The sequence below is a fragment of the Engystomops pustulosus genome, chromosome 2 (assembly GCF_040894005.1).
Source record: "Engystomops pustulosus chromosome 2, aEngPut4.maternal, whole genome shotgun sequence".
Classification (NCBI taxonomy): Eukaryota; Metazoa; Chordata; class Amphibia; order Anura; family Leptodactylidae; genus Engystomops; species Engystomops pustulosus.
Genome location: NC_092412.1, coordinates 18,531,338 through 18,555,120, shown reverse-complemented (window position 1 = coordinate 18,555,120; position 23,783 = coordinate 18,531,338). Strand labels below are relative to the sequence as shown.

The following is a 23,783-nucleotide window of genomic DNA, read 5'->3' as shown; positions in this document are numbered from 1 at the left end:
GCTTGTTTTCAGTCTTATAAATAGTAATTCCTAAGAATGATGTTAACTCTTTCATGCCATGCACTGGGAAAAATTCCAAATGTGATGAAATGGATGAAAAAGGGCATTTGTGTAATTTTTTTTTTTTTGTCGACTCTTTTTATGGCTTTCACTGGTTTTAATAGATTTTTTTTAAAAAAGGAACTTTTTTAATAATACTAATTTCTTTATTTATATAGCGCACACAGATACCGCAGCGCTGCACAGAGTTTGCCAAATCAGTCCCTGTCCCCAATGGGGCTCACAATCTAATCACCTACCAGTATGTTTTGGAGTGTGAGAGGAAACTGGAGGACCCGGAGGAAACCCACATAAACAACGAGAGAACATACAAACTCTTTACAGATGTTGACCTGTGACATAAACCTAGGTCACCAGCGATGCAAGGCTGTAATGCTAACCACTGAGCCACCCTGTTGCCCCTAATATTTTGAAAGATCGCGGAGATGCCTAACATGTTCATGGTTTTTGTTTATTTATAGATTAGTTCGAGTGAAAGGAGATTTAGAATTTTTGGGTTATTTAACCCCTAAACGACCTGGCCCTATTTTTGTTTTTTAATTACCATTTTTCACTCCCCACCATCAAACTTCACACGTAAAGAGCTGTGTGAGGGCTTGTTTTCTGCGTAACAAATTGCACTTCATAATGACGGTATTTAATATTCCGTGTCGTGGACTGGGAAGCTGGAAAAAAATTCAAAATGCAGTGGAATTGGAGAAAAAACACATTTGCACCATTTTCTTGTGGACTTGTATTTTACAGATTTCACTCTGCGGCCATCGGGCATTTTCGGACGCATCGATATTTCATTTTAATGTTTGACTTCAAGGGAAAGGGGGGTGATTTCCATTTTTTTTTTTTATAGAATTTTTTTTTCTTCTATTTTTATTTTAACTATTTTTCAGACCCCCTGGAGTACTTCAAACCTAGGTTTTCTGATTGATCCTATCATATACTGACATACTTCAGTACGGGCTAGCACCCATTGTGGGTGTTACTGGTAAGTGTTTGCTGCAATATACAGCAAAGACTTACTGGCTATGGAGAGGGCTCAGCCCATGAGCCCTCTCCATGCACCTGCAGTCGACCCCCTGACGTGCTTCTCTTCTCCTTCTTCTGCATGTAACATCACCCCTGCCTTACTGCAGAACACTAGTGACTGTCTCTCTGCTGTCTCCAACATCATGTCCTCTCTCTTCTTGAAACAATCTTTTTGAAACTGAACTTCTTGTCTTTCCGCTTCCATCTCCTGGACTTCTCCCGAGCTGCACCAATCGTCTGGAATGACCTTCATTGCCCGGTCTATCATACAAATACCAAACCTCCAAAGTTTCAAACGTGCTCTTGAACGCCATCTCTTTAGGCAGGTCTATCACATGTTAACTGCATGAAATGTCAACTTTCTCTTTACTATTCCATCATGTGTCTTCCGCCTCCAGTTATCCAGCAAACACCAGATACCAAGCCCCAGGCTTCTCTGCAGTCACTTTCACCTTGGGTGCCCCATCATGCATCGATTTTAAATAAAAATAAAAAAATCTTCCATGTCTCCCATATCCCCCACCCCCAGTTGCTTCCCCCTTAGGACGTCATACATGTCTTCCCCACTCCTCAGTGGCCCCTCCCATGGGACCAGTGACACAGCTCTGCATACAGAAATGTAAACTTTCACCTAACTTATCTTTTTTTGTAAAAAGACAGTTTTACTATGTATGAGATATCATATTTGTCTCCAGACGCCATCTTCTTCACTGTCACCCATCTCACGGTTCTTCTGTGCAGCATCTGCTTATCTTGTTTTGGCTACTGGGGGGGCCTTCACAGTACATTTGTGGCTGGGATAGTGAGAAGATCCTGTTCCCAGGAGAACAATGCTTTTTAGAAGAAATTAAACTTAGAGTTCATCAATGTTATTTGGGGAAACGTAGCTTAAGGGGAGTTTCTGGGAGTTGCTCAAAGTATATTCAAGCTAACCTATAGCATCTCAATATCCTTCAATACGGTATTCTACAATAAATGGACTCAAGGGACAGCCAAACCAACTTAATCACCCCCACTTCTCCCCTCCAACAAAAGTCCCCTTCAAGCCATATTGTACCACTATTTCCTGTGTTACATCTATGTTTCTGACTGTCTATGATTTTTCTTTTGTGTACTGCTGGAGCCATGTACACCACAATTTCTGGACCTAAGGGATCAATAAAGCTTTATTGTATTGTGTTGTGTTATATCCTATCACCTTTTGACACCCCATGCAAATAATTTCTGTTTTCTATATACATGACTGCGCACCCTGAATAAAGTGTGATTGAGTACAGTTATGACCTTGAGTGGAGCTGTCTTTCTGTTATACGCTGTCATCCCAGTACCGTCAGCCATCTTATCCTCACCTGTAACAATTAATTTCGAGATCACTGGGTAAAATCTCTAACATACTCTAAAAACTCTTTGGTAATGTGTACACTATTCTGTATGGGGGAGCCAGAAAAAAGGCTCCTGATGACAGGTTCCCTGTAATCACAACCTGAATTTGAATATTGCTCCAGGGCAATAAAATGCAAGTTATGCAATGATGGCACAACCTCGGAGAAGAAAAAATAGCAGGTGAACTAAGAGCAGAAACATGGGATTTGCTCTGAATTATGTAAAATTCTAGTGTGACGGTTGTTAATGAAAAGTGATCAAAATGTCGTACAGTTTCCCAAATAGTATAAATTAAAATCCCTCAAAAGGTGTCAAAATAAAAATGATATAGATTTGGTATCTACGTGACCAAAAGGATAAAAGGGAGGTGTTGTTTGTAGCGCACAGTAGAACAAACCTCAAATATACGTAACTGTATGTTTTACGTTAATTTCGCTACATTTGGAATTTGTTTCCAGCTTTCGATACTTTTTATAAAATATCAGATGGAGACACTAGGAAGTACATATTGTCCCGCACATAACAAGCAGAACAGAAAAGTAAATCAAGTTCTGGCTTATTCAAAGGAAGGTAGTGAAAAACAGGTTTGCAAAAATGCGATAATGGGGTAATGTAAGACCCTTCTTCAAGTGATTAATGGCAGCAGGAAATAAACTTTTATGGTTATTATGCTTATTATAGAGAGGTTGTCTCCATCTGTTGTTCTCCAGCTCCTGCAACAACTCCCAGCATGCTAAGGTCTTGTAGAGATGGTTGACAGATTACAGATCACTGTTATAACTCCTGAGTAGGGTTGGGTGGTCGAACATGACAGTAAAGAGTGTGAAAGATCACTGTTATAAATCCTGGGGAGGGGGGGGGGGTGGTCGTACATGACAGTAAAGAGTTAACTGCGCCTCTGCAGGAGCAGCTTCCGTCACATCCGGAACCTTCCTGTCACATCCACGGGGAAGGGTTTCCATGGGCGCTTCCTGTGCTCTGCCAGTACTGTCCCCCATGTGGTGAGAAGGTGAATGTGAGTATAGTGCAGGGGAGAGGGGCACAGGGGATATTGGGGTATCTGCTGGTATTAGGGGGGTCTCAGGCTCTGACCTCTGTGCTGTCTCCCCCGCCAGATGCTGCCTGTCAGAGGGGGCGCCCTGCTCAGGTCCACTGCAGCTCTATGCAGGTAAGTTGTCCTCCCTCATGTCTCTTCTTCTCAGACCCCAATGTATTCTCTTGTCTTGGTTTGCTGATACTTGTAGTACTACAAATGCAGAACAGGCAAGATGACTCTCTGCCCATAAATAATTCCACGCATCTACCCTGCAGTTTTAAAGGGGTGATCTGTGTCTGGAATTGTAACTTCAAGGTATTTTCCAGGATAATTGATCTTAAGAGAGAAGGTCGCTGTCGTCCGATCACTGGACAGCACCGTTAAATGTATAGTGGCTATGCTTAGTATTGCAGATCAGCCCCATTCAGTTGATAGATGTATGTGTGATGCTGGATTGCAATGTGTGTCACGCTCCCTCTGAACGACGAATTAAAGGTAATCTGTTTTTAAGACCTGGACAACCCCTTTAATGGAGTTGAGTAGCAGTTCAAGACACAAACTGTTGATGGCTATGGTGTTGTTTATCAGATTGTGGAGGCGTCACCCCTCAAAGCTGTGCGAAGAGACTTCAGTGTTTATACGACCAAAGTGTTCTGTACACATTGTAGTGGCTGTGCTTGGTATTGCAGCTCAGCACTATTCAATGGAATGGGACTGTGCTGCAGTCAGGTGTCTGATGGATGTGGTGCTACTGCCTAAATGACTAATTACTGGGGTAACTGGTGTGGGACTTGGACTGACTCGATATTGATTACCTGTCATTATTTTAAGCCATGATTATTTAATTTCTGGAGTATCCCTTTAAGTGGAGCTTAAGTACAACCCATTCTTCATTATAGACAATACCTTTCCATAAGAAGATAATTTTATTGAGAAACCCCCAGCAATGATCTGTAATCCCCAGAGTGGTACATTTTCCCTGCAGCGCCCCTCCTGGAGAAATTAAGTATTACATGATATTTACTGCAATCTATTAACCCCTTGTCTGATGTAATATTGTATTATTTTGTCTGCAGCAGAATTACAGGACACGTTGGGCTCCTGAGCGGGAATAACAGTGAGTGCACTACATCCATATGTGGGTCCTTTGCACCAGTAGGGTCAATTTCAGACGTGACCACTGCAAATCGGTGGCAATCTTGCAGCTACATAAGTCTTCACCTGGTTAAATCACATTGCTATGGGTGCAGAGAGCTTTGTTTTGGGGGTGTGGGGTTGTACAGAGTAATTCTTCTTCTTCTCCTATACAGGTTTCCTGGTAGAAGACAAGAGATCCTACAAGTCACAGCCTACACATGGAATCGGCCGTTACAAGTTCATGTTACCCCCAGAAGTGGTGAGGATGTCTTATATGTGGGGGTATATAATGCAGGGACCACCATGAGTCTTTAAAGTGTGTTAGGTGGAACATCTGGCCCAAATGCTGTCAACCAAAACTGAACTGACATGGTGTTCTGGTTAGGCAGCATTCGGGCCAGAACACGCTGTATGTGCACTGTGAGTTGGATGCATCATATTCGCTAGTGTGTAAAGGGACTTAATGACACCCAGGGCTTGTCTTCGGGTCAGTAGTGGGGGAAGAGGCAATAGGGAATGTATTTGGTAGAAGACTCTTTTTATCTGGCATCCAATAATCCAGTATTGTCTAGTACACAAGAATATGTGGAGAGAATGGATTAGGTAGCAGCTTACAGTGATGTAATTATCTCAGGATTTCAGATTTGTCACTAGATTGTCACGTAATAGTGTTGTGTTATATTACTAAGATATTGATTGAAACTCTTTAGGACCAAAAGAAAAAAGGCAAGTTACTAAAGAAAGAGATCAAACAAGGCACAGAGTATGAATATGGGATGTTAAACTTTCAAGTGTCTGGACATAACATGCTCTACGTGGAACACTTCGCTCAGTACCTGCATAACTTCTTCAACCAAATGTCCATCAAAGTGGAGGAAAGGTGAGATATGACTCCTATACACAAAAAATGCAGTCACTGTGTACATACATGACATAACTAGTCCTGTTATGCATCCTGTATTATACACCAGAGCTGCACCCACTGTTCTTCTGCTGGTGGAGTCACTGTGTACATACATGACATTACTTATCCTGTACTGATCCTGAGTTACATCCTGTATTATACCCAGAGCTGCACTCACTATTCTGCTGCTGGTGCAGTCACTGTGTACATACATGACATTACTTATCCTGTACTGATCCTGAGTTACATCCTGTATTATACCCAGAGCTGCACTCACTATTCTGCTGCTGGTGCAGTCACTGTGTACATACATGACATTACTTATCCTGTACTGATCCTGAGTTACATCCTGTATTATACTCCAGAGCTGCACTCACTATTCTGCTGGTGCAGTCACTGTGTACATACATGACATTACTTATCCTGTACTGATCCTGAGTTACATCCTGTATTATACTCCAGAGCTGCACTCACTATTCTGCTGCTGGTGCAGTCACTGTGTACATACATAACATTACTTATCCTGTACTGATCCTGAGTTACATCCTGTATTATACACCATAGCTGCACTCACTATTCTGCTGCTGGTGCAGTCACAGTGTACATACATGACATTACTTATCCTGTACTGATCCTGAGTTACATCCTGTATTATACCCCAGAGCTGCACTCACTATTCTGCTGCTGGTGCAGTCACTGTGTACATACATGACATTACTTATCCTGTACTGATCCTGAGTTACATCCTGTATTATACTCCAGAGCTGCACTCACTACTCTGCTGCTGGTGCAGTCACTGTGTACATACATAACATTACTTATCCTGTACTGATCCTGAGTTACATCCTGTATTATACACCAGAGCTGCACTCACTATTCTGCTGCTGGTGCAGTCACTGTGTACATACATGACATTACTTATCCTGTACTGATCCTGAGTTACATCCGCTATTATACTCCAGAGCTGCACTCACTATTCTGCTGGTGCAGTCACTGTGTACATACATGACATTACTTATCCTGTACTGATCCTGAGTTACATCCTGTATTATACACCAGAGCTGCACTCACTATTCTGCTGCTGGTGCAGTCACTGTGTACATACATGACATTACTTATCCTGTACTGATCCTGAGTTACATCCTCTATTATACTCCAGAGCTGCACTCACTATTCTGCTGGTGCAGTCACTGTGTACATACATGACATTACTTATCCTGTACTGATCCTGAGTTACATCCTGTATTATACACCAGAGCTGCACTCACTATTCTGCTGCTGGTGCAGTCACTGTGTACATACATGACATTACTTATCCTGTACTTATCCTGAGTTACATCCTGTATTATACCCCAGAGCTGCACTCACTATTCTGTACCTCAATGCTGTATCACTGCAGACCCCATATGTTTTGGTTTCGATACCTGTTAGTAATGTGCCTTTTTTTTTTTTTTTTAGCTATGCGAAACCAACCAAGACTAAGGAGGTTCTGCTCCTGCCGGATGTGGGGAATAAGATGTTTGTAGACTCCGTGCTGACCATCCATGAGAGGGTTGTCCAGGTCAGTATGAAATTCCTCCTTAGAGTAATATCAAAGGAGCAGGAGGAGTAGATACTGCAGGGGATGTTGGCTAAATGCATCCTCTGGGAGTAGAGGGGGAATGGAAAATATTTGGCACCTGTTTATTAAATAAATGTTGGACAGGGTGACCAAATGGTGGAAGATTTTTTAAATTTACGTCTCGCCTTCAGGTCAGCGGCGTGAGCGCCACCTTGGCTCCAATTATCATAGAAGTGTTCACCATGAACCAGCCTGAAGGCGTCTCACTACTGGTTAAAGAGGTAAGGAACATAATCCGATAAATATCCCTACAGCACACAGTGAAGACATGGCATTGATGTAAACATTGGGAATAGGAAAATAAAATGTATATATTTTAATATAAAAATATATAACTCGAGTTTAAATATATTCTTCCATTGTCATTCGTTTCTTTTTACACATTTTTTATATTCTCATTCCCCTGTGTCATCTCTCTGCAGCACACGGAGGCCGATTACCTGGAGAGATTCAAGGCTCGGCCGGATCTGGACAACCTGAAAGCATCGATGAACTGACAGATCTTATGACTGTGATATATAGACTGTATCAACCTGTCGCTAAATGTACTAGATGAGATGAAATGTCATGTGACCTCCGGGAGGATTGAGGAGCTAACAAGGAGAAATGCTTATTTAGAATAAAATGTTTTTTTTTTTTTAAATGTTTGGATGACTTGTGTCCTTGGCAATAAATACAGTCATATACAATACATGTGTACATAGGGGGCAGTATTATAGTAGTTATATTCTTGTACATAGCAGGCAGTATTATAGTAGTTATATTCCTGTACATAGGGAGCAGTATTATAGTAGTTATATTCTTGTACATAGGGGGCAGTATTATAGTAGTTATATTCCTGTACATAGGGAGCAGTATTATAGTAGTTATATTCTTGTACATAGGGGTAGTATTATAGTAGGTATATTCTTGTACATAGGGAGCAGTATTATAGTAGTTATATTCTTGTACATAGGGGCAGTATTATAGCAGTTATATTCTTGTACATAGGGGGCAGTATTATAGTAGTTATATTCCTGTACATAGGGGGCAGTATTATAGTAGTTATATTCCTGTACATAGGGGGCAGTATTATAGTAGTTATATTCTTGTACATAGGGGGCAGTATTATAGTAGTTATATTCTTGTACATAGGGGGCAGTATTATAGTAGTTATATTCTTGTACATAGGGGGCAGTATTATAGTAGTTATAGTCTTGTACATAGGGAGCAGTATTATAGTAGTTATATTCTTGTACATAGGGAGCAGTATTATAGTAGTTATATTCTTGTACATAGGGGACAGTATTAAAGTAGTTATATTCCTGTACATAGGGGGCAGTATTATAGTAGTTATATTCTTGTACATAGGGGGCAGTATTATAGTAGTTATATTCTTGTACATAGGGGGCAGTATTATAGTAGTTATATTCTTGTACATAGGGGCAGTATTATAGCAGTTATATTCTTGTACATAGGGGGCAGTATTATAGTAGTTATATTCCTGTACATAGGGGGCAGTATTATAGTAGTTATATTCTTGTACATAGGGGGCAGTATTATAGTAGTTATATTCTTGTACATAGGGAGCAGTATTATAGTAGTTATATTCTTGTACATAGGGGGCAGTGTTATAGTAGTTATATTCTTGTACATAGGGGGCAGTGTTATAGTAGTTATATTCCTGTACATAGGGGGAAGTATTATAGGAGTTATATTCTTGTACATAGGGGACAGTATTATAGCATTTATAGTCTTGTACATAGAGGCCAGTATTATAGTGATTATCATGGTTGAGAATTAAACAATAATTGCAAAGAAAATTAATCAAACCCCTCTTATTGCAGGAAAACTGGATAAAAATGACCACTTCCTAGAGAGATATAGAATAAAAGATTTAATTCCATAAAGATGTGAAAGAAATGTCTTATACACAGGATTCCCATTGTCACTGATTCATGTGATCAGAGTGCAGTTGTAGGAGGCACAGTCAGATGTGGGGTGCACTGAGGTAGATCTCCTGAAGGTTAGGACATGTGTCCCCTCTTGTCCCTCAACTCGTCCATCCTCTTCCTCTGATAGTCCTGCATACAGTTCTTGAAGTCCTGCACTTGTCCCTGGCATTTCCTCCAGTCCTGGTGCTCCGCCATACATTCCTGCACCGCATAGTGAAACGCCGTACAACCAGTGCGTGAGATCATCTGATCCACTGGATCCTCTTCTTCATCCTCCTGCTTACGGCTGCGATTGTGAGGCTGAGGCGTCGGGGCAGTCATGTTTACTGCAAAACACAGCGATTTATTTCATTATCACTAAACATTCCCAGGGTGACAAATCCACTGGGAGTCTAGAAAAGCTGGGTGACTGCACACAGGGTCACCTACACCCAGCTTCCCCAGATCTAGTTCTCCCACTTAACCAGGAAGTTGTGTTTAGCCATTCTTTAAAATAAAGTATGTCTAACCATTGTTAAGATCTCTACTTGCTGTCAGAGAACAGACTTAACACTTCTCACATCTGAGGGTTTGTTACCGTTGTATCCAGACAAGACAATCTTGTGTGAGATAAACACATCAGCAGCAGAAATCGTATTACAGTTCTGACAGTTTTGTTACACTGTATCATTGCAGGTAACTTGTAGTAGTTGGGATTTCAGGCTTTAGGACCCACACAATTGTCTACAACTGTAAGAAACTTTCATGTGTGAGAAGTGAAGGGTTTGGGTTTCTGTTCACTGACAGATCTTGAAAATGTTGAGGCTTTCAAACAATCATTTCCTGGACATATCTCATTTCATAGCTATGACATCAGAGCTGTACATGTTTCAGTATTACGTCATAACACTGACGTACTGAATTTCTCGTAATCTGCAGGATATTGAATAAGGACTCTAGCCCTAACTTACCACTGACCTCTTCCTCCAGTCCTTCCCAATCCCTGATTCTTTCAGCCGCTGTTGTAAACCCATTTTTCTCATATGTCCTCGATCTGCATGCCTCCAGCACCGGCGGACGCCATTTTGCCGTAGTCTATTTCTCATTACACTACATACAACCTGTTAGGCTGTGGAAAAGGAGACGCTGTGTGCGCAACGCGCGCGGCATCTTGTGGCCGGATAATTCTACTTCCTGTAATGTCAGTTCTCCGCCTCCAGCCCGTGACGTCTGCTTCCGGTTGTCATTTGGCTGCACCAATATGTCCGCCAGGATTTATTTACAGAGTGACTGGGCTCACAATTTGAGGTGGGGGTTGCAGAAAAGAATTGTTGGGGAGAAAATATAGAACAAAAAATATGAGTTATGTTTATAAATTATTATTGTGTTTATGTATTTTTTTTATCTTGCAAAGCATGCTGGGAGTTGTAGTTTCACAACATCTTTGTGCATCTGTATCCTATGTTGGCAGAATATTACATTTAACCGCTTTGCATCCCTTTAAGTGGTGCCTGTCGCCCTGTATACCAAGTGCTATGACTGGTGGTTGCCTTTGGAAGTGGTGCCTTCCTCTTTACCTGAGGACATCCCTTGTGACTAGTTAGTGAGTGTCCTGAAGAGTCGCCGCCATTATTTTGAGTGGAAATAAATTCATAGACTAAGCTACGGTTATTGTCAAAGGATTTTCTAGCACTGACACCTTAAAGCCATCCCCTATATAAAATTTTGACAATTGTGTTATAACCACACCCCTTGAAGAGCCAGTTTCAGTTAAGCCCTGCCCACTTGACAGATGAATGTGGTAGAGGATGGTCCCTATGAATGTGGCAGTGAAAAGGTCCAAAACAATTAGAAATTCTTGCTTTGTCCTTACTTGACAGCTGAGGGTTTGTTACATTGTATCCGTAGGTTTAGAGGACATTGTGCATCTCTATAGCTACAGTTTCACGATTTTTCTCTGTCTTTCAGGAAGGCTGAAGGCGAAGCGTGGATCTCATGTAAGATCCCAGGTAAGACAATGCACTCTGGTATATCTCTCTTCTTTAGTGCTCCCTATAGGGGAATGTGGAAGTAAATTGGATTCAATCAAATTAAAGACCAAACAGATTATATCTGTAGAGGCAGCACAGATGCAAATCTGAAAAGGCAATGATTCAGTGTAAAGCTTGGGGTGGGGACAGTGTAGTGGTCTGATCTGTACATTCTTGTGTCACCTCCTCATCGACTGTAAGCTCTTGTGTCACCTCCTCATCGACTGTAAGCTCTTGTGTCACCTCCTCATCCTCATAGACTGTAAGCTCTTGTGTCACCCCCTCATCCTCATAGACTGTAAGCTCTTGTGTCACCCCCTCATCCTCATCGACTGTAAGCTCTTGTGTCACCTCCTCATCGACTGTAAGCTCTTGTGTCACCTCCTCATCGACTGTAAGCTCTTGTGTCACCCCCTCATCCTCATAGACTGTAAGCTCTTGTGTCACCCCCTCATCCTCATAGACTGTAAGCTCTTGTGTCACCCCCTCATCCTCATAGACTGTAAGCTCTTGTGTCACCTCCTCATCCTCATAGACTGTAAGCTCTTGTGTCACCCCCTCATCCTCATAGACTGTAAGCTCTTGTGTCACCCCCTCATCCTCATAGACTGTAAGCTCTTGTGTCCCCCTCATCCTCATAGACTGTAAGCTCTTGTGTCACCTCCTCATCCTCATAGACTGTAAGCTCTTGTGTCACCCCCTTATCCTCATAGACTGTAAGCTCTTGTGTCTTGTGTCATCCCCTCATCCCCATAGACTGTAAGCTCTTGTGTCACCCCCTCATCCTCATAGACTGTAAGTTCTTGTGTCACCTCCTCATCCTCATAGACTGTAAGTTCTTGTGATCAGGGCCCTCTCTCCTGCTGTTCCATATGACTGTTATTACTTTGTAATGTAATATTATATCTGTATATGTCTCCTGTGATTTGTAAAGCTACGGAATATGATGGCGCTATATAAATACAGATTATTATTATGATTTCCATATCCTACATGACGAGGAATATTTACACTTCTTGAATATGGGAAAGCTGTGTTGGAGAAATATTATCACCCAGCTTTTCCAGTAGCAGATGTATCCAATTAAGAAGATCTGTGACAACCCATCTTTCCGGGGTGCAATGAATATATTAGTATAGTCCATGACTTCCGTCTTCTCTCCTCCTCCTTATATACAGGGAAGCCCACCATCTATGGGACCCTGAAGTGTGAATCAGTGGGACCAGACGGGATCCCTGATATCACGTCATCGGAGGAGTTCTCTGTTCTTGAAGTCACTAAGGTATCATGTCATATTATATAACCTAAAACCGCTCCCTCCATGTTGGCGTTACCAGGACCTCCGCTTAATGTTTCCTACAGAAGAGTCTCCATATCTCCTGCCCTGCTGAGAATGTGTCCAGCAGATTCCTGTCTCCTTACACCGGCTTCTCCAGAGTCCACCAGAAAAGTGTACGTTATGTTTACTACTTATTTGTCTGTGAAGATAAAATGGAGGGAGATTTATTAGAAGTGTCTGAGGTAAAACTGTTCTAGTTGTCCATGGAAACCAATCGGAGCTCAGCTTTCAAATCATAAACAGCTGTGGGGAAATGAAAGCTGAGCTCTGATTGGTTTCCATGGACAACTAGAACAGTTTTACCTCAGACACTTCCGATAAATTTCCCCCAATGTTCTTTGTGGTTTTCCTTACCCTCCTCATGTTTGCAGGTCACATGTCTTGATGTTTCCTGTGGAGGGGGTCTCGGGGTCTCCACCAGTACAGATGGATCGATGAAGATCTGGCAGACGAATAATGGAGAGACGAGAGTAAGATATTTGATGGGATGCGACGTCTGTGTGTTATATATTGAATCACCTTGTGTCTTATGGGGGATTAAGAGTTGTTGTTATGGTTTTCATCTCCCCCCAGAGGGTCCTGGAAGGTCACATCTATGATGTAAACTGCTGCATGTTCTTCCCCTCTGGTATGGTGGTCCTTAGTGGGGGTATGGACGCACAAGTAAAGATCTGGTCTGTGGAGGACGCCAGTTGTCCCGTCACCTTCAGAGGACATAAAGCAGGTAGGTTACCGCCATACGGACCGCGGCGCGGAGGTTCTGTGCTTGTTTGGTCTCTATAGGAATCTGATGCATTCTCTACAGGTATTCTGGATCTCGCTGTGGTCGACCGGGGGAGGAATGTTGTGTCCTGTTCCAGGGACGGCACAGCCAGATTATGGGATTGTGGTAAATCTGCCTGCCTGGCGGTGGTGGCGGACTGCGGAGTAGCCGTTAACGGGATCTCCATAGGTGTCGCTGATAACGCCATTGATCTGGGGAAACCTGAAACAACCCCAAGTAAGTGCAAACACGTGGTGGGAGGATCAGACTACACACAGCTTCATTGTCGTTTGTAACCATGAAAGCATGATAACCTATAGGTCTGCACAGAAGATTTGTACAGGAAACAAGAGAAGGTTTTTCATTGCAGCTGTATGTAAATCTTGACTGTCTCTGCTGATTTCATAGACTGTAAGCTCTTGTGTCACCCCCTCATCCTCATAGACTGTAAGCTTGTGTCATCCCCTCATCCTCATAGACTGTAAGCTCTTGTGTCACTCCTCATCCTCATAGACTGTAAGCTCTTGTGTCACCCCCTCATCCTCATAGACTGTAAGCTCTTGTGTCACCCCCTTGTCCTCATAGACTGTAAGCTCTTGTGTTACCCCCTACATCCTCATAGACTGTAAGCTCTTGTGTCACCCCCTCATCCTCATAGACTGTAAGCTCTTGTGTCACCCCCTCATCCTCATAGACTGTAAGCTCTTGTGTAACCCCCTCATCCTCATAGTCTGTAAGCTCTTGTGTCACCTCCTCATAGACTGTAAGCTCTTGTGTCACCCCCCCCCCCATCCTCATAGACTGTAAGCTCTTGTGTCACCCCCTCATCCTCATAGACTGTAAGCTCTTGTGTCACCTCCTCATCCTCATAGACTGTAAGCTCTTGTGATCAGGGCCCTCACTCCTATTGTTCCATATGACTGTTATTACTTTGTAATGTAATATTATGTATATGATTTGTAAAGGGCTACGGTATATGATGGCGCTATATAAATACAGATTATTATTGTTCTTACTGCAGGTGATCGGGAGGTGGGGACTGAAGGGAAGTTACTGCTGCTAGCGAGAGAGGACAAGAAGCTGGAGGCAGTGAGTCTGCAGAGCCGCCAGTCTGTAAGTCTGTAAACCAAAACTATTTAGAATAGAATTTAGACTTCAGCCCAGACCCCAATTCAGATCAGAGTCTGAACCCCTAATAGAAACTCAGATCCCCAAAATTAGTTCACAGTATGACTCAAAACTGCTTTAAAGGAAACCTACCACTTGTAGTGGCAGGTTTCCGATAGCAATACCGGGCACCAGCTCAGGGTGAGCTGGTGCCGGAGCTTATTTTAGTTAGTGTTTTAAACCGCGGTATCGCGGTTTAAAACACTTTTTAAACGTTATAGCCGGCGCAGGCAGGTACGCGCTCGGCGCTTACCGTGCACGCGGCTACATAGGAAGTGAATGAGAGCCGCGTGCACGGTAAGCGCCGAGCGCGTACCTGCCTGCGCCGGCTATAAAGTTTAAAAAGTGTTTTAAACCGCGATACCGCGGTTTAAAACACTAACTAAAATAAGCTCCGGCACCAGCTCACCCTGAGCTGGTGCCCGGTATTGCTATCGGAAACCTGCCACTACAAGTGGTAGGTTTCCTTTAAGGGAACCTATCACCAGGTTGTACCCCACTAAGCTACAGTCAGCTAGGGGATGAAATGTACTTTCTAGAATGCATCTGCCAGCGTCGGCTCCAGGTATCAGGAGGCCCCTGGGCGACAGATCCTCAGTGGGTCCCTTTGCAGTGAACTCAGGTGGTGGCATTAAAAATTCAGAGGGTAAAACAGTCTCCTGTTCCCTAAAATATTCCCTAGTTTATCATCCCAAACAGCCCCCTCATGGTTTTTGTTTATAAGGCCCCCTCACACCCTATGGAATCATTAGATACAGTCCCCTCTCCCCCATGGATTCCTTATGTACAGCCTTATTTGGGCCCTGGCACTTTCCCAGGTATGCCCAGTGCTGTTTCTGGCCCTGCAGAAGCCCCTATCTTTTTGGTTCTGTAGAACCTAGAAATAAGCTGCTTGTGTCATACTAAAGATAAGGATCTCCTCTTTCAGATCCAATCTAGCTCACGGTTCTGTGAGCTACAGAACTGGACATACAGGCAGTTAAAAAATAGGCAGGGACTAGAGCTTTATCTGCAGTTACATCTCCAACTATGTATTTAGCTGCTTGTATCTCTGTATCTCTAGTCCTTCAGCTCCCAAAGCCTGATGCGATCTAACAGATTCTTATCTTTAATATGACACCAGCAGTCTGTTTCTCGGTACAGTAGAACAGAATTGACACTATACCTGAAACCACAAAATTTGACTCGTCTCATGTAAAAATAGGATGAAAGGAATCATATTTGCTTGTCCAGGGGTCAGGATCGGGACTATATATAAGGTCCTGTCAGTGATTAGAACCACTGGTTGGAGAGCACTGAGTTATATGATAAAATTCTGCAGATAAAGCCTTAGTATACAGATTTATGCAGCTAACATGGCAGTGAGCTCCCCCTAGTGGTGACTGAAGTAGTTCAGTAATTGAACTTTATATGTTTCGGGAGGGAGGGGATCATTCCCTTTAAACCTTCAGTGTCTGACCTTGACCTTGTCTTGTCCGTCTTTATCTCTTTCCAGGTCTTCACTTTCGATGGTGCTGACGCCTTTAACTGCTGCACTTTCCTCTCCAGCGTGAACGTCCTTGGTGGGAGTCAGGATGGGAAAATCTACCAACTGGACGTCAGAAACACAAAGTAAGTGCCCCCTCTGTCGCAAGCGGAAATCCTTGCCGCCATATGGTTACCGTTATTTTTCTATCTCCGCAGAGTCCCGGTCCAGACCGTGTCCAAGTCAGGAGCTCCGGTGTTATCACTGGCGCCATTCAGGGAAGGCTTCATCGCCAGTCAAGGTACGGGCAGAGCGCGGCCTGTATCACAGAAGCCGTGTCTGGCATAGTGAATAATACGGTATTATATTTATGGCAGGGGACGGGACGTGCTTCATCCTCCAGCAGGATCTAGATCACATTGTGGAGCTGACAGATCCCGACTGCGATCCTGTCTACAAGGTAAGAGGCAGGGATCCAGTCGCAGCGCAGTATTTAAGTAGTATTTAGGAGAGGAGAGTAACAGGATGGGAACTGCAGGAAGTCCTAGAACCTCACAGCAACACAGAGTGTTTCAGGAGGGTATGTGCTGACCTGGTGATAGGTTATGGGATAAGAATTGTGGGGAGCACAGCAGCACAGAGAATTTCAGGAGATGAGTATGGGGGGGGGGGGGGGGGACAAAGACGGATTATGTAGTGGAAGGTTTAGAATCTTTCAGCAGCACAGAGTGTTTCAGCAGAATTACATGATGATCTAATGGGGGTGGTCACACACCGCTAGTCTCTGGGTTCCCCTAGCAGTGCAGAGTATTTCAGGAAAGGGGAACGCTAATCTTGTGAGAGGTTACACCAGTGGTGTAACTAAGAGAGACAGGGGCCCCCTAGCAGGCTACTGCATGGGGCCCCCCTTACCCCTTCCCAAAATATACATATTAGTATACTCACACATGCAGTGTATACAGACACCATATACACATCACAGATACTACAACGTATACATCACAATATATGTTATATACATATTATGCTATACATGTGCAGTAAAATATAGATATAATGGTGCACATCCTCCATTCTTTATTGTGTCAGGTCGGATGACTGGGCCCCCTGACACTGTGGGCCCCATCTGCTGATATGGCTGCTACCGCTGTAGTTACGCCCCTGGGTTACACATTGCTCAGAGCAGCACAGAGCATGTCAGGAAGGATCCAGAATAAGATTGCATTGTAGAAGCAGCAGCACAGAGTGATTCAGGAGAGTGCGGACAGGGCGTTATGTGATCGGTGGCTATACCTGATGAGTGCAGAAGTCTCAGGCTTGTGCAGCAGAACCCCCAGCAGCACAGAGAGTTTAAGGAGAAGATTGCAATGACAAGAGGTCACAGGCAGAGCATTGCGTCCTACCAGCACAGAGAATTTAAGGAGAGGTGTTGTAGAAGGGTTAACAACTAAATGTTACATAATGGGAACAGCAGCACAGAGTATTTAAGCAGAGCACAGATTATGGGGACAGTGATCTTTCCTTATGAGATGATGATAATGAGGACCCTCTGTTTCTCCCTGCAGGTGGCGCTCTCTGATAAGTTGGCCTATACATGCTGCAGGGACGGGATCATCCGCAAATACCAGCTGGCCGATCTGTGAGACACCAGTGCTGTACTGGGAGCACTGGGACGGAGTCACCGCTGCTGAGAGACATTGCTGTCATCTGATTGTTCCTGCTGGAACACCCCTAGCACCGCGCTGCTGACGCTTTAAAGGGCTCCTACTAGGCCTTGGCAATGCAAAGATGTGCTAACACTTCACTTGTGGGGTCTGAGAGGTGGGACCTCTACCAGCTGTGCAAACTAAGGGTTAAGTGTAAATTATGTAACATTTATTATAACCCTGCTTGCTGTAAGCGAATGGAAACATATATAGTCTACACTGCTGAAGCTTTGTTGCAATTGCATCCAGTCTAGACAAACGCAGCACCTCTCCTGATCAGTCGTTACAATGTACCAGTTTGAATTTTAGATACTGGAGGATTAAATAGACTGGATGCGATTGTAACAAACCCTCAGTTGTGAGGTATTCTGTCTGCACAGGTTTTTAGACTGTGGATGTAAACACGGATGTCCTCATTCACTGACTGCAAGCAGAGGCTTTATATATAGTGAGAAACTGAAATGTGAGCCTATTATATTGTTTTGATTTATAAACTAGCCAGCTCCTAAAATATCACCATCTTTGTCAACTGATTGGACATCTCAGCCAAATGCTCTAGTTTTTTAAAAGGCACCTGTCAGCAGGTGTGGCCATTGTAGACTGCAGCCAGTGTTATATATTATCCCTGGAGAGATGTTCAATCAGACCTTTTGTGTGTTGTTAGTAGCAGCAGGACTGTGATCTATGGATTTATGTTCTAGGATTGTACTGAAGTGTATACTCACACTGCTGTGCACTCTGCAGCCAGTGTCTTGTACTGTCCCCGGAGAGATGTATAATCAAACCTTTGTGTGTGTTGTTAGTAGCAGCAGGACAGTGATTTATGGATTTATATTCCAGGATTGTAGTTTCCTGAAGTGCACTGGGAGCCTGTCCTCACACTGCTGTGCTCTTACACATCTCTCCAGGGATAATACATAAATCGGGCTGCAGTTTGAATGATCAGACCTGCTGACTGGGTTCGTCCATTGGAAAAATACCACAACTTAAATTGTTTAATTTTTGTATTACAATAAAAAGTGAAGTATTTTATTGCTTGTATTAAAATGATACTTTTTCTACAATTGTGTCTGTGTTTCTGGCTATTGTGGATGTGTACAGGACCTTCTATCACATCTCTTGCTCGGGTTGGTGAGTGCAGCATCTTAGGGGTTACCTATTATGATGAGGGAAATCCCTTTATATCTGCATTGCGGCTACTGGACACGTTACCACATGTGGCCACCAGTGTGGAGATGGCAGTGTTGTCCCTGTAGTAGTAAGGTCTATGAACAGTTATATGTGAGCCATTAATCCCCCCCTCAATGGCTGATACCAGGGAGCAATAGAATGTATATAGCTGCACAGCTATGTGGTTTATGCAATGATATACCCTGGCTGATAACATAAAACAATGGCTGACCACAGCAATGAATGGAGGGGCAGCTATTATATACAGTTATCGCTTGGTTATATCTTTGCCTGGGAAAGCTGGGTGGTCCAACCCAGCCAGAACATTACTCCTGGACCACTGTACACTTATACCGTCCATGTGCATAGATGTGTTCTGGTACCAAAATCCATACAGTTACATAGATTGTTACATTTTGGAGTAGCGCCCCCCTATGGACGGGAAGCTTATACCGTCATATCACGTGAGACACAGAGTCCGTCATATGACGCCGTCCGGCGCCATTTTGTTGAAGCCTTATGATTACTTCCTGTCACTTCCGCGTTTAACGGCTTCAGTGTTGTAGGATACACTTTGGCCTCTAGTGTCTGGATTGGCGTCTGACGTCATCAATCTGCGACCGGTTGCATGTTTTGTGAAAGACCTCTGTGTGCCTGAGTGATCTGGTAAGAGTACATGTGCTGTCTGCCTGTGCTGGGGGTGCACATCTGGGAGGGGGACGAGGGGAATGGCCTTAAAGGGGACGTGGTGGTTTTTAAATGATATTTTGATTTTTGACCTCCGGGTCATTGGAAGTTGGTATGTGATACCTGTGTATGAAGCTGCTGGTGCCCCAAGGTTATATCCATGGAAATTGTGCACAGGGTGGACCTCTTATTGATCTCTGCATCAGGTCCCTCACTGATGAGAAAATATTCCTTATTCTGTGCAAAGAACGGTCAAGTAACAATACACCCTAGTTACACATATAGGTAAATCATGTCTTCTTGTAAAACCCCCTCACACCTTAATACGTCTTGGCTCCTTTATGTAGCCTCCAAAGGGTTGTAAGATAAGAAAACATGGGTGCTATCTTCCAGAAGCAGCATATCTGACGTAGAGGAAGGAGCTGAGCTGTAGTACAGTACCCAACCTGTGGACAAGTGTGGCGCTGTTTTTGGAAGGAAATCTAATGAATGGGTGCAGTGTTATATGCTGGTCTGTGATTACCCCTGAGGAAGTCATCGGATACGTGACACAACGCGTGGGGTCTCCTTCCCCACAGCTGGTCTACCCCTCCCCCCCCCCCCCTTCTAATCTGCCCTCTCTGTCCCAGTTTGACTTGCTGGTTGGAGGTATTGTATATTGGTTACCATCAGGTTCTCCTGATCATATACACATCATTTATACATGTTTCCATTTGGGGTTTATTTCTAGGGAGGTGTTGTGGAGTGCTGTGGGTTACCCCGGGGTTTGGGACTTTCATCCCTCACCCTTAATAAGGGGGGTGTCTGTGCTCTGTGTAGCACATTTTGAATTGGTTTTATTTGTTTGTGTCTCTTGACATTATGATGTATTGTTTAATATTTTTTTGACATATATGTGCATCGCTTCCTCATTTTTTTTTCTTGGTCTGTGATTCCTAAAACAGGATCAGAGAAAAACCTCTTTAACAAATATGTAAATGAGCCTCAGGGGCTCCTCTCTATGTTACAGATGCCCCAGCTAGCTCCATCATCTGCTAATTGTTCACACCTCCATTGGGCTCCCTGGCTGGAGAGAGAGGAGGTAGACAGACAGACAGACTAAATGGAGCCAGAAGGGGCTTCTGTAATATAGGCAGGAGTCCCTGAGGCAAATTTGCATAATTTTAAAGAAGTTTTTCTAAAAAATGTAGCTATTAGAAGCATAAAGAAGAACGGATCCATAATGATCTGGTAGTCCTTCATACAAAACCACTTTAACCTCCTCAAATATGAAAACCGGTCTTTGTTGCCCAAATTAACCAATGACATCACAGCTTTTTTTTTTTTATTATAGGAAATCACAGTGACTGTGGTATCTTCTTATATTTGTTATCCATGGCCTCCTTCCTTTTAACATCAACTTTTAAAATTATGCTAATAAGCCTGAAAGGCTCCTGGAAGTGTTTCCAGTGCCCCTCTGTGTAACAGTCTACAAAGCTATGGCACATAGGGGCTCTGGCAACGCTCCCAGGGGGCCTTCAAGCTCATTAGCATAATTTTAAAAGTTGATTTTAGAAGGAAGGAGGCCATGGATAACACATATAAGAAGATGACCACAGTCACGGTGTCTGGATCTATAAGCTCGTGTCCCTGGTTTATCATGATGGATTTTAATGGTAGATTTCCATAAAGCGGTTTACCAAGCTCTGGTTGTCAGTAGCAATAAAGACCATTGATGAATACACTTGCTTTTCAAGATCATTGCTTGCTGTCAGTGACTAGAGTGTTCTCATGATAGTGATGTATGGGGCCACATAACAATTTATTTTCTCCTTTTTTGCAGTAGTATAATGACAGCCCCCACTGCGAAGGAGAGAAAGGCATGCTGGGACTCTAGGGACAAGTACTGGCAGTGCCTAGAGGACAATAAGGAGGACGTGGCCAAGTGTCAGCAGTTACGACAAAGCTTTGAAAGCCTCTGTCCACGGCAATGGGTACGAAAACTGAGCGACATTCACACTGAGCTTTTTTGCTCTGATCCGTAGGCTGAATCTTTGTGTTTCAATGTCTTGTGTTACATACATGTGCAGCTTTGGATGTGATTGGAGGACAATGTGCTGTCTACAGTATAAGAATCTCACTGACTTTCTCATTGCTTTCTCCAAACAGACTAAATACTTTGATAAGAGGAGAGATTATCTCAAGTTCAAAGAAGAAATGGAAAACAAAGGATTTGAACCAGCGAAACCCTCGGAGAAGACGTAGCATCGCCCCCACATGGAGGATAGGGGGATTTTAATTGTTCCATAGGAACCTTAAAACAGTGGATCGCATCTCGCCGTGGTCATGGATCAAACATTTTACAGTATAATTTGAATTAAGAGACAATGTTCTTCAGTGAATATTCCGGGTTCCTGCTGGTTTTGTATATACTCGGTCATGAATAAATATGACGGGCTGATGTTGAGTTCTTTGTACCTTTGATGATATCCAGAGAGACATTCCTAATATTAAGGTTGTGTCTCTGCCAGACTAGGTGTAACATTTTGCTAAACATACAATTTGTTTTGCATTCTAAACTATGTAATTTGGTAAGAAAATTGATGACTTGCCTAATAACTGGGGGGAGACTGTTCCCAAGGTCCATAGGGTTTAGCGGTTGTCATCTGGAGGAGTTCGTATTATGATCTAGTTTTTGGCACAAGATCTCTGCCACAGCGTCTTCTCATTACCAAATCTGACTGACTGTCCCTGGCTCTGTCCATTATCTCTATCTGCTCAGAGGTCAGAAGCAGGAGGAGGGTGAGGAGGAGTCTACAGGTGGAGTTGGAGAGATTGCACAGGCTGTATACAGGTGGTCCCCTACTTAAGAACACCCGACTTACAGACGACCCCTAGTTACAAACGGACCTCTGGATGTTGGTAATTTTCTGTACTTTGGCCATAGACTACAATAAACAGCTGTAACAGTTATTAAAGGTGTCTGTATTAAAGCGGTGTAAATTCTTATAGCAACCCAACATTTTTAAAATCCAATTGTCACAGAGACCAAAAAAATTTGTCTGGGGTTTCAATGATAAAGTATACGGTTCCGACTTAAATTCAACTTAAGAACAAACCTACAGTCCCTATCTTGTACGTAACCCGGGGACTGCCTGTACAGGTGTACGGAGGGAGGAGAGCGCCACTTGCAGTCTGTAGGAGAAGTGTGGAGAGAGGAAAGAAGTTGCTGGGGAGAATTCCTTCACTTTTTAGTCTCCCTGTCTATAAGTACAGAACAGAGAAAGCCATGGACTGTAGAATAAATTGTACTAGGAAGGCAGCTGTGGATGCAGCAGCTCCCTGGTCATACAGAGATCTTATCCAGGACTACGCTACTTTACCAAAGAAAGCATGACACGTACCCCTGCCATAGAAGAGGATGTATCTTATCTTAGACAACCATGGTGGAAAGTGAGGCCAGTCATATAGAATCCCATGGAGGACCGTGTGTGTGTTGCATAGTTACAGAGCTGGGGTCTTCACTTATAACATTTCCTTCCTATCGGTAGCGGAGTGCTGATTACTAGGGTGCAGGAGATGGAACACTGCATATAGTCAGCCATTGCTCTATTCTCCTCTAGGGGGTGGTAGACAATCCAGAAGTCACATTACACTGTCCATCTGGTGAGAAGTGTGGAGAGAGGACAGAAGCGGCTGGGAGAAAAGGGGGGAATCCTTCACTTTTAAGTCTCCCTGTCTATAAGTACAGATCAGAGAAGCGCCATGGACTGTAGAAGGAAGCTGTGGATGTAGCAGCATCCTGGTCATACAGACGTCATATCCAGGGACACACAAACATTCTTTACCATGCGGCTCCTGTAAGATACCTACCTCTGCCATAGAAAAGGATGGATCCCCTTCAGGTGCTGATCATGAGAACAGAACCCCATGTGAATGGGGGTCTGGAGCACATAGTCAGACATTGCTCTATTCTCTTCTGGAAGCCACATTACACTAAGCAGGGCATTCACAGCAGTAATGGGGGTCTTGTGGGCCCCTGCTTCATCATAGGCCCAGAGCTCAGACACTTCTCTGTCCCTTCCTCCCGTCTATGGGGTGTTATTTCTGTTCCTGGATCCCATCTCCAATGATCTTGTACTCCAATCACATCCAGAGCTGCATTCTAAAATGAGCAGGTTTCCTTCAATAAGACGCATGCTGCAGGAGATCTCTGCTATGTGCGGTGTTCACACTAGTGACACACTGACTGGTGGAAGAAGTTGTGCATTTATTACTATTCACATTAAAGGTAGCTTCCTGCGCTGCGATCTCATAAGGATACACACAGAGATGACTGAGCGGGAGTTGTACTTCGCTTTTATCAACCTTCGCGTACAGTGCCGTACGGAAATCTGCGT

General features: G+C 43.5%; 4 protein-coding genes across 6 annotated transcripts; 3 read left to right on the top strand and 1 right to left on the bottom strand.

Annotated features, from left to right (window-relative positions):
* Positions 1 to 3,345: 3,345 nt before the first annotated feature.
* MRPL48 (mitochondrial ribosomal protein L48) lies at positions 3,346 to 7,807 on the top strand. The gene is made up of 8 exons (XM_072132961.1): positions 3,346 to 3,481; positions 3,582 to 3,634; positions 4,579 to 4,619; positions 4,813 to 4,898; positions 5,350 to 5,519; positions 7,002 to 7,104; positions 7,296 to 7,385; positions 7,587 to 7,807. Exons 2-8 carry the CDS (start codon positions 3,582 to 3,584, stop codon positions 7,659 to 7,661), a joined length of 618 nt encoding a protein of 205 aa, XP_071989062.1. The 5' UTR covers positions 3,346 to 3,481; the 3' UTR covers positions 7,662 to 7,807.
* A 1,218-nt stretch (positions 7,808 to 9,025) lies between these two features.
* Positions 9,026 to 10,400, bottom strand: COA4 (cytochrome c oxidase assembly factor 4 homolog). Of its 2 annotated transcripts, none has more exons than XM_072133856.1 (2): positions 10,056 to 10,400; positions 9,026 to 9,424 (listed from the first exon to the last, which is right to left on the bottom strand). In XM_072133856.1, exon 2 carries the CDS (start codon positions 9,417 to 9,419, stop codon positions 9,171 to 9,173), a length of 249 nt encoding a protein of 82 aa, XP_071989957.1. In that variant the 5' UTR covers positions 9,420 to 9,424; positions 10,056 to 10,400; the 3' UTR covers positions 9,026 to 9,170. The 2 variants fall into 2 exon arrangements, with proteins under 2 accessions (XP_071989957.1, XP_071989956.1); XM_072133855.1 differs by having other exon boundaries at positions 10,049 to 10,394.
* Positions 10,238 to 18,611, top strand: PAAF1 (proteasomal ATPase associated factor 1). The gene is made up of 12 exons (XM_072133854.1): positions 10,238 to 10,385; positions 11,046 to 11,086; positions 12,286 to 12,389; positions 12,470 to 12,559; positions 12,818 to 12,916; positions 13,020 to 13,170; positions 13,252 to 13,446; positions 14,231 to 14,322; positions 15,872 to 15,987; positions 16,060 to 16,142; positions 16,219 to 16,301; positions 17,407 to 18,611. The coding sequence occupies exons 1-12, from the start codon at positions 10,339 to 10,341 to the stop codon at positions 17,482 to 17,484; spliced, it is 1,179 nt and encodes a 392-aa protein (XP_071989955.1). The 5' UTR covers positions 10,238 to 10,338; the 3' UTR covers positions 17,485 to 18,611.
* Positions 18,612 to 19,224: 613 nt separating this feature from the next.
* On the top strand, positions 19,225 to 21,844 carry COA6 (cytochrome c oxidase assembly factor 6). 2 transcript variants are annotated; one of them, XM_072132960.1, is made up of 3 exons: positions 19,225 to 19,383; positions 21,227 to 21,377; positions 21,553 to 21,844. In XM_072132960.1, exons 2-3 carry the CDS (start codon positions 21,234 to 21,236, stop codon positions 21,646 to 21,648), a joined length of 240 nt encoding a protein of 79 aa, XP_071989061.1. In that variant the 5' UTR covers positions 19,225 to 19,383; positions 21,227 to 21,233; the 3' UTR covers positions 21,649 to 21,844. The 2 variants fall into 2 exon arrangements, with proteins under 2 accessions (XP_071989061.1, XP_071989060.1); XM_072132959.1 differs by lacking the exon at positions 19,225 to 19,383 and adding an exon at positions 19,481 to 19,689.
* The last annotated feature ends 1,939 nt before the right edge of the window (positions 21,845 to 23,783 follow it).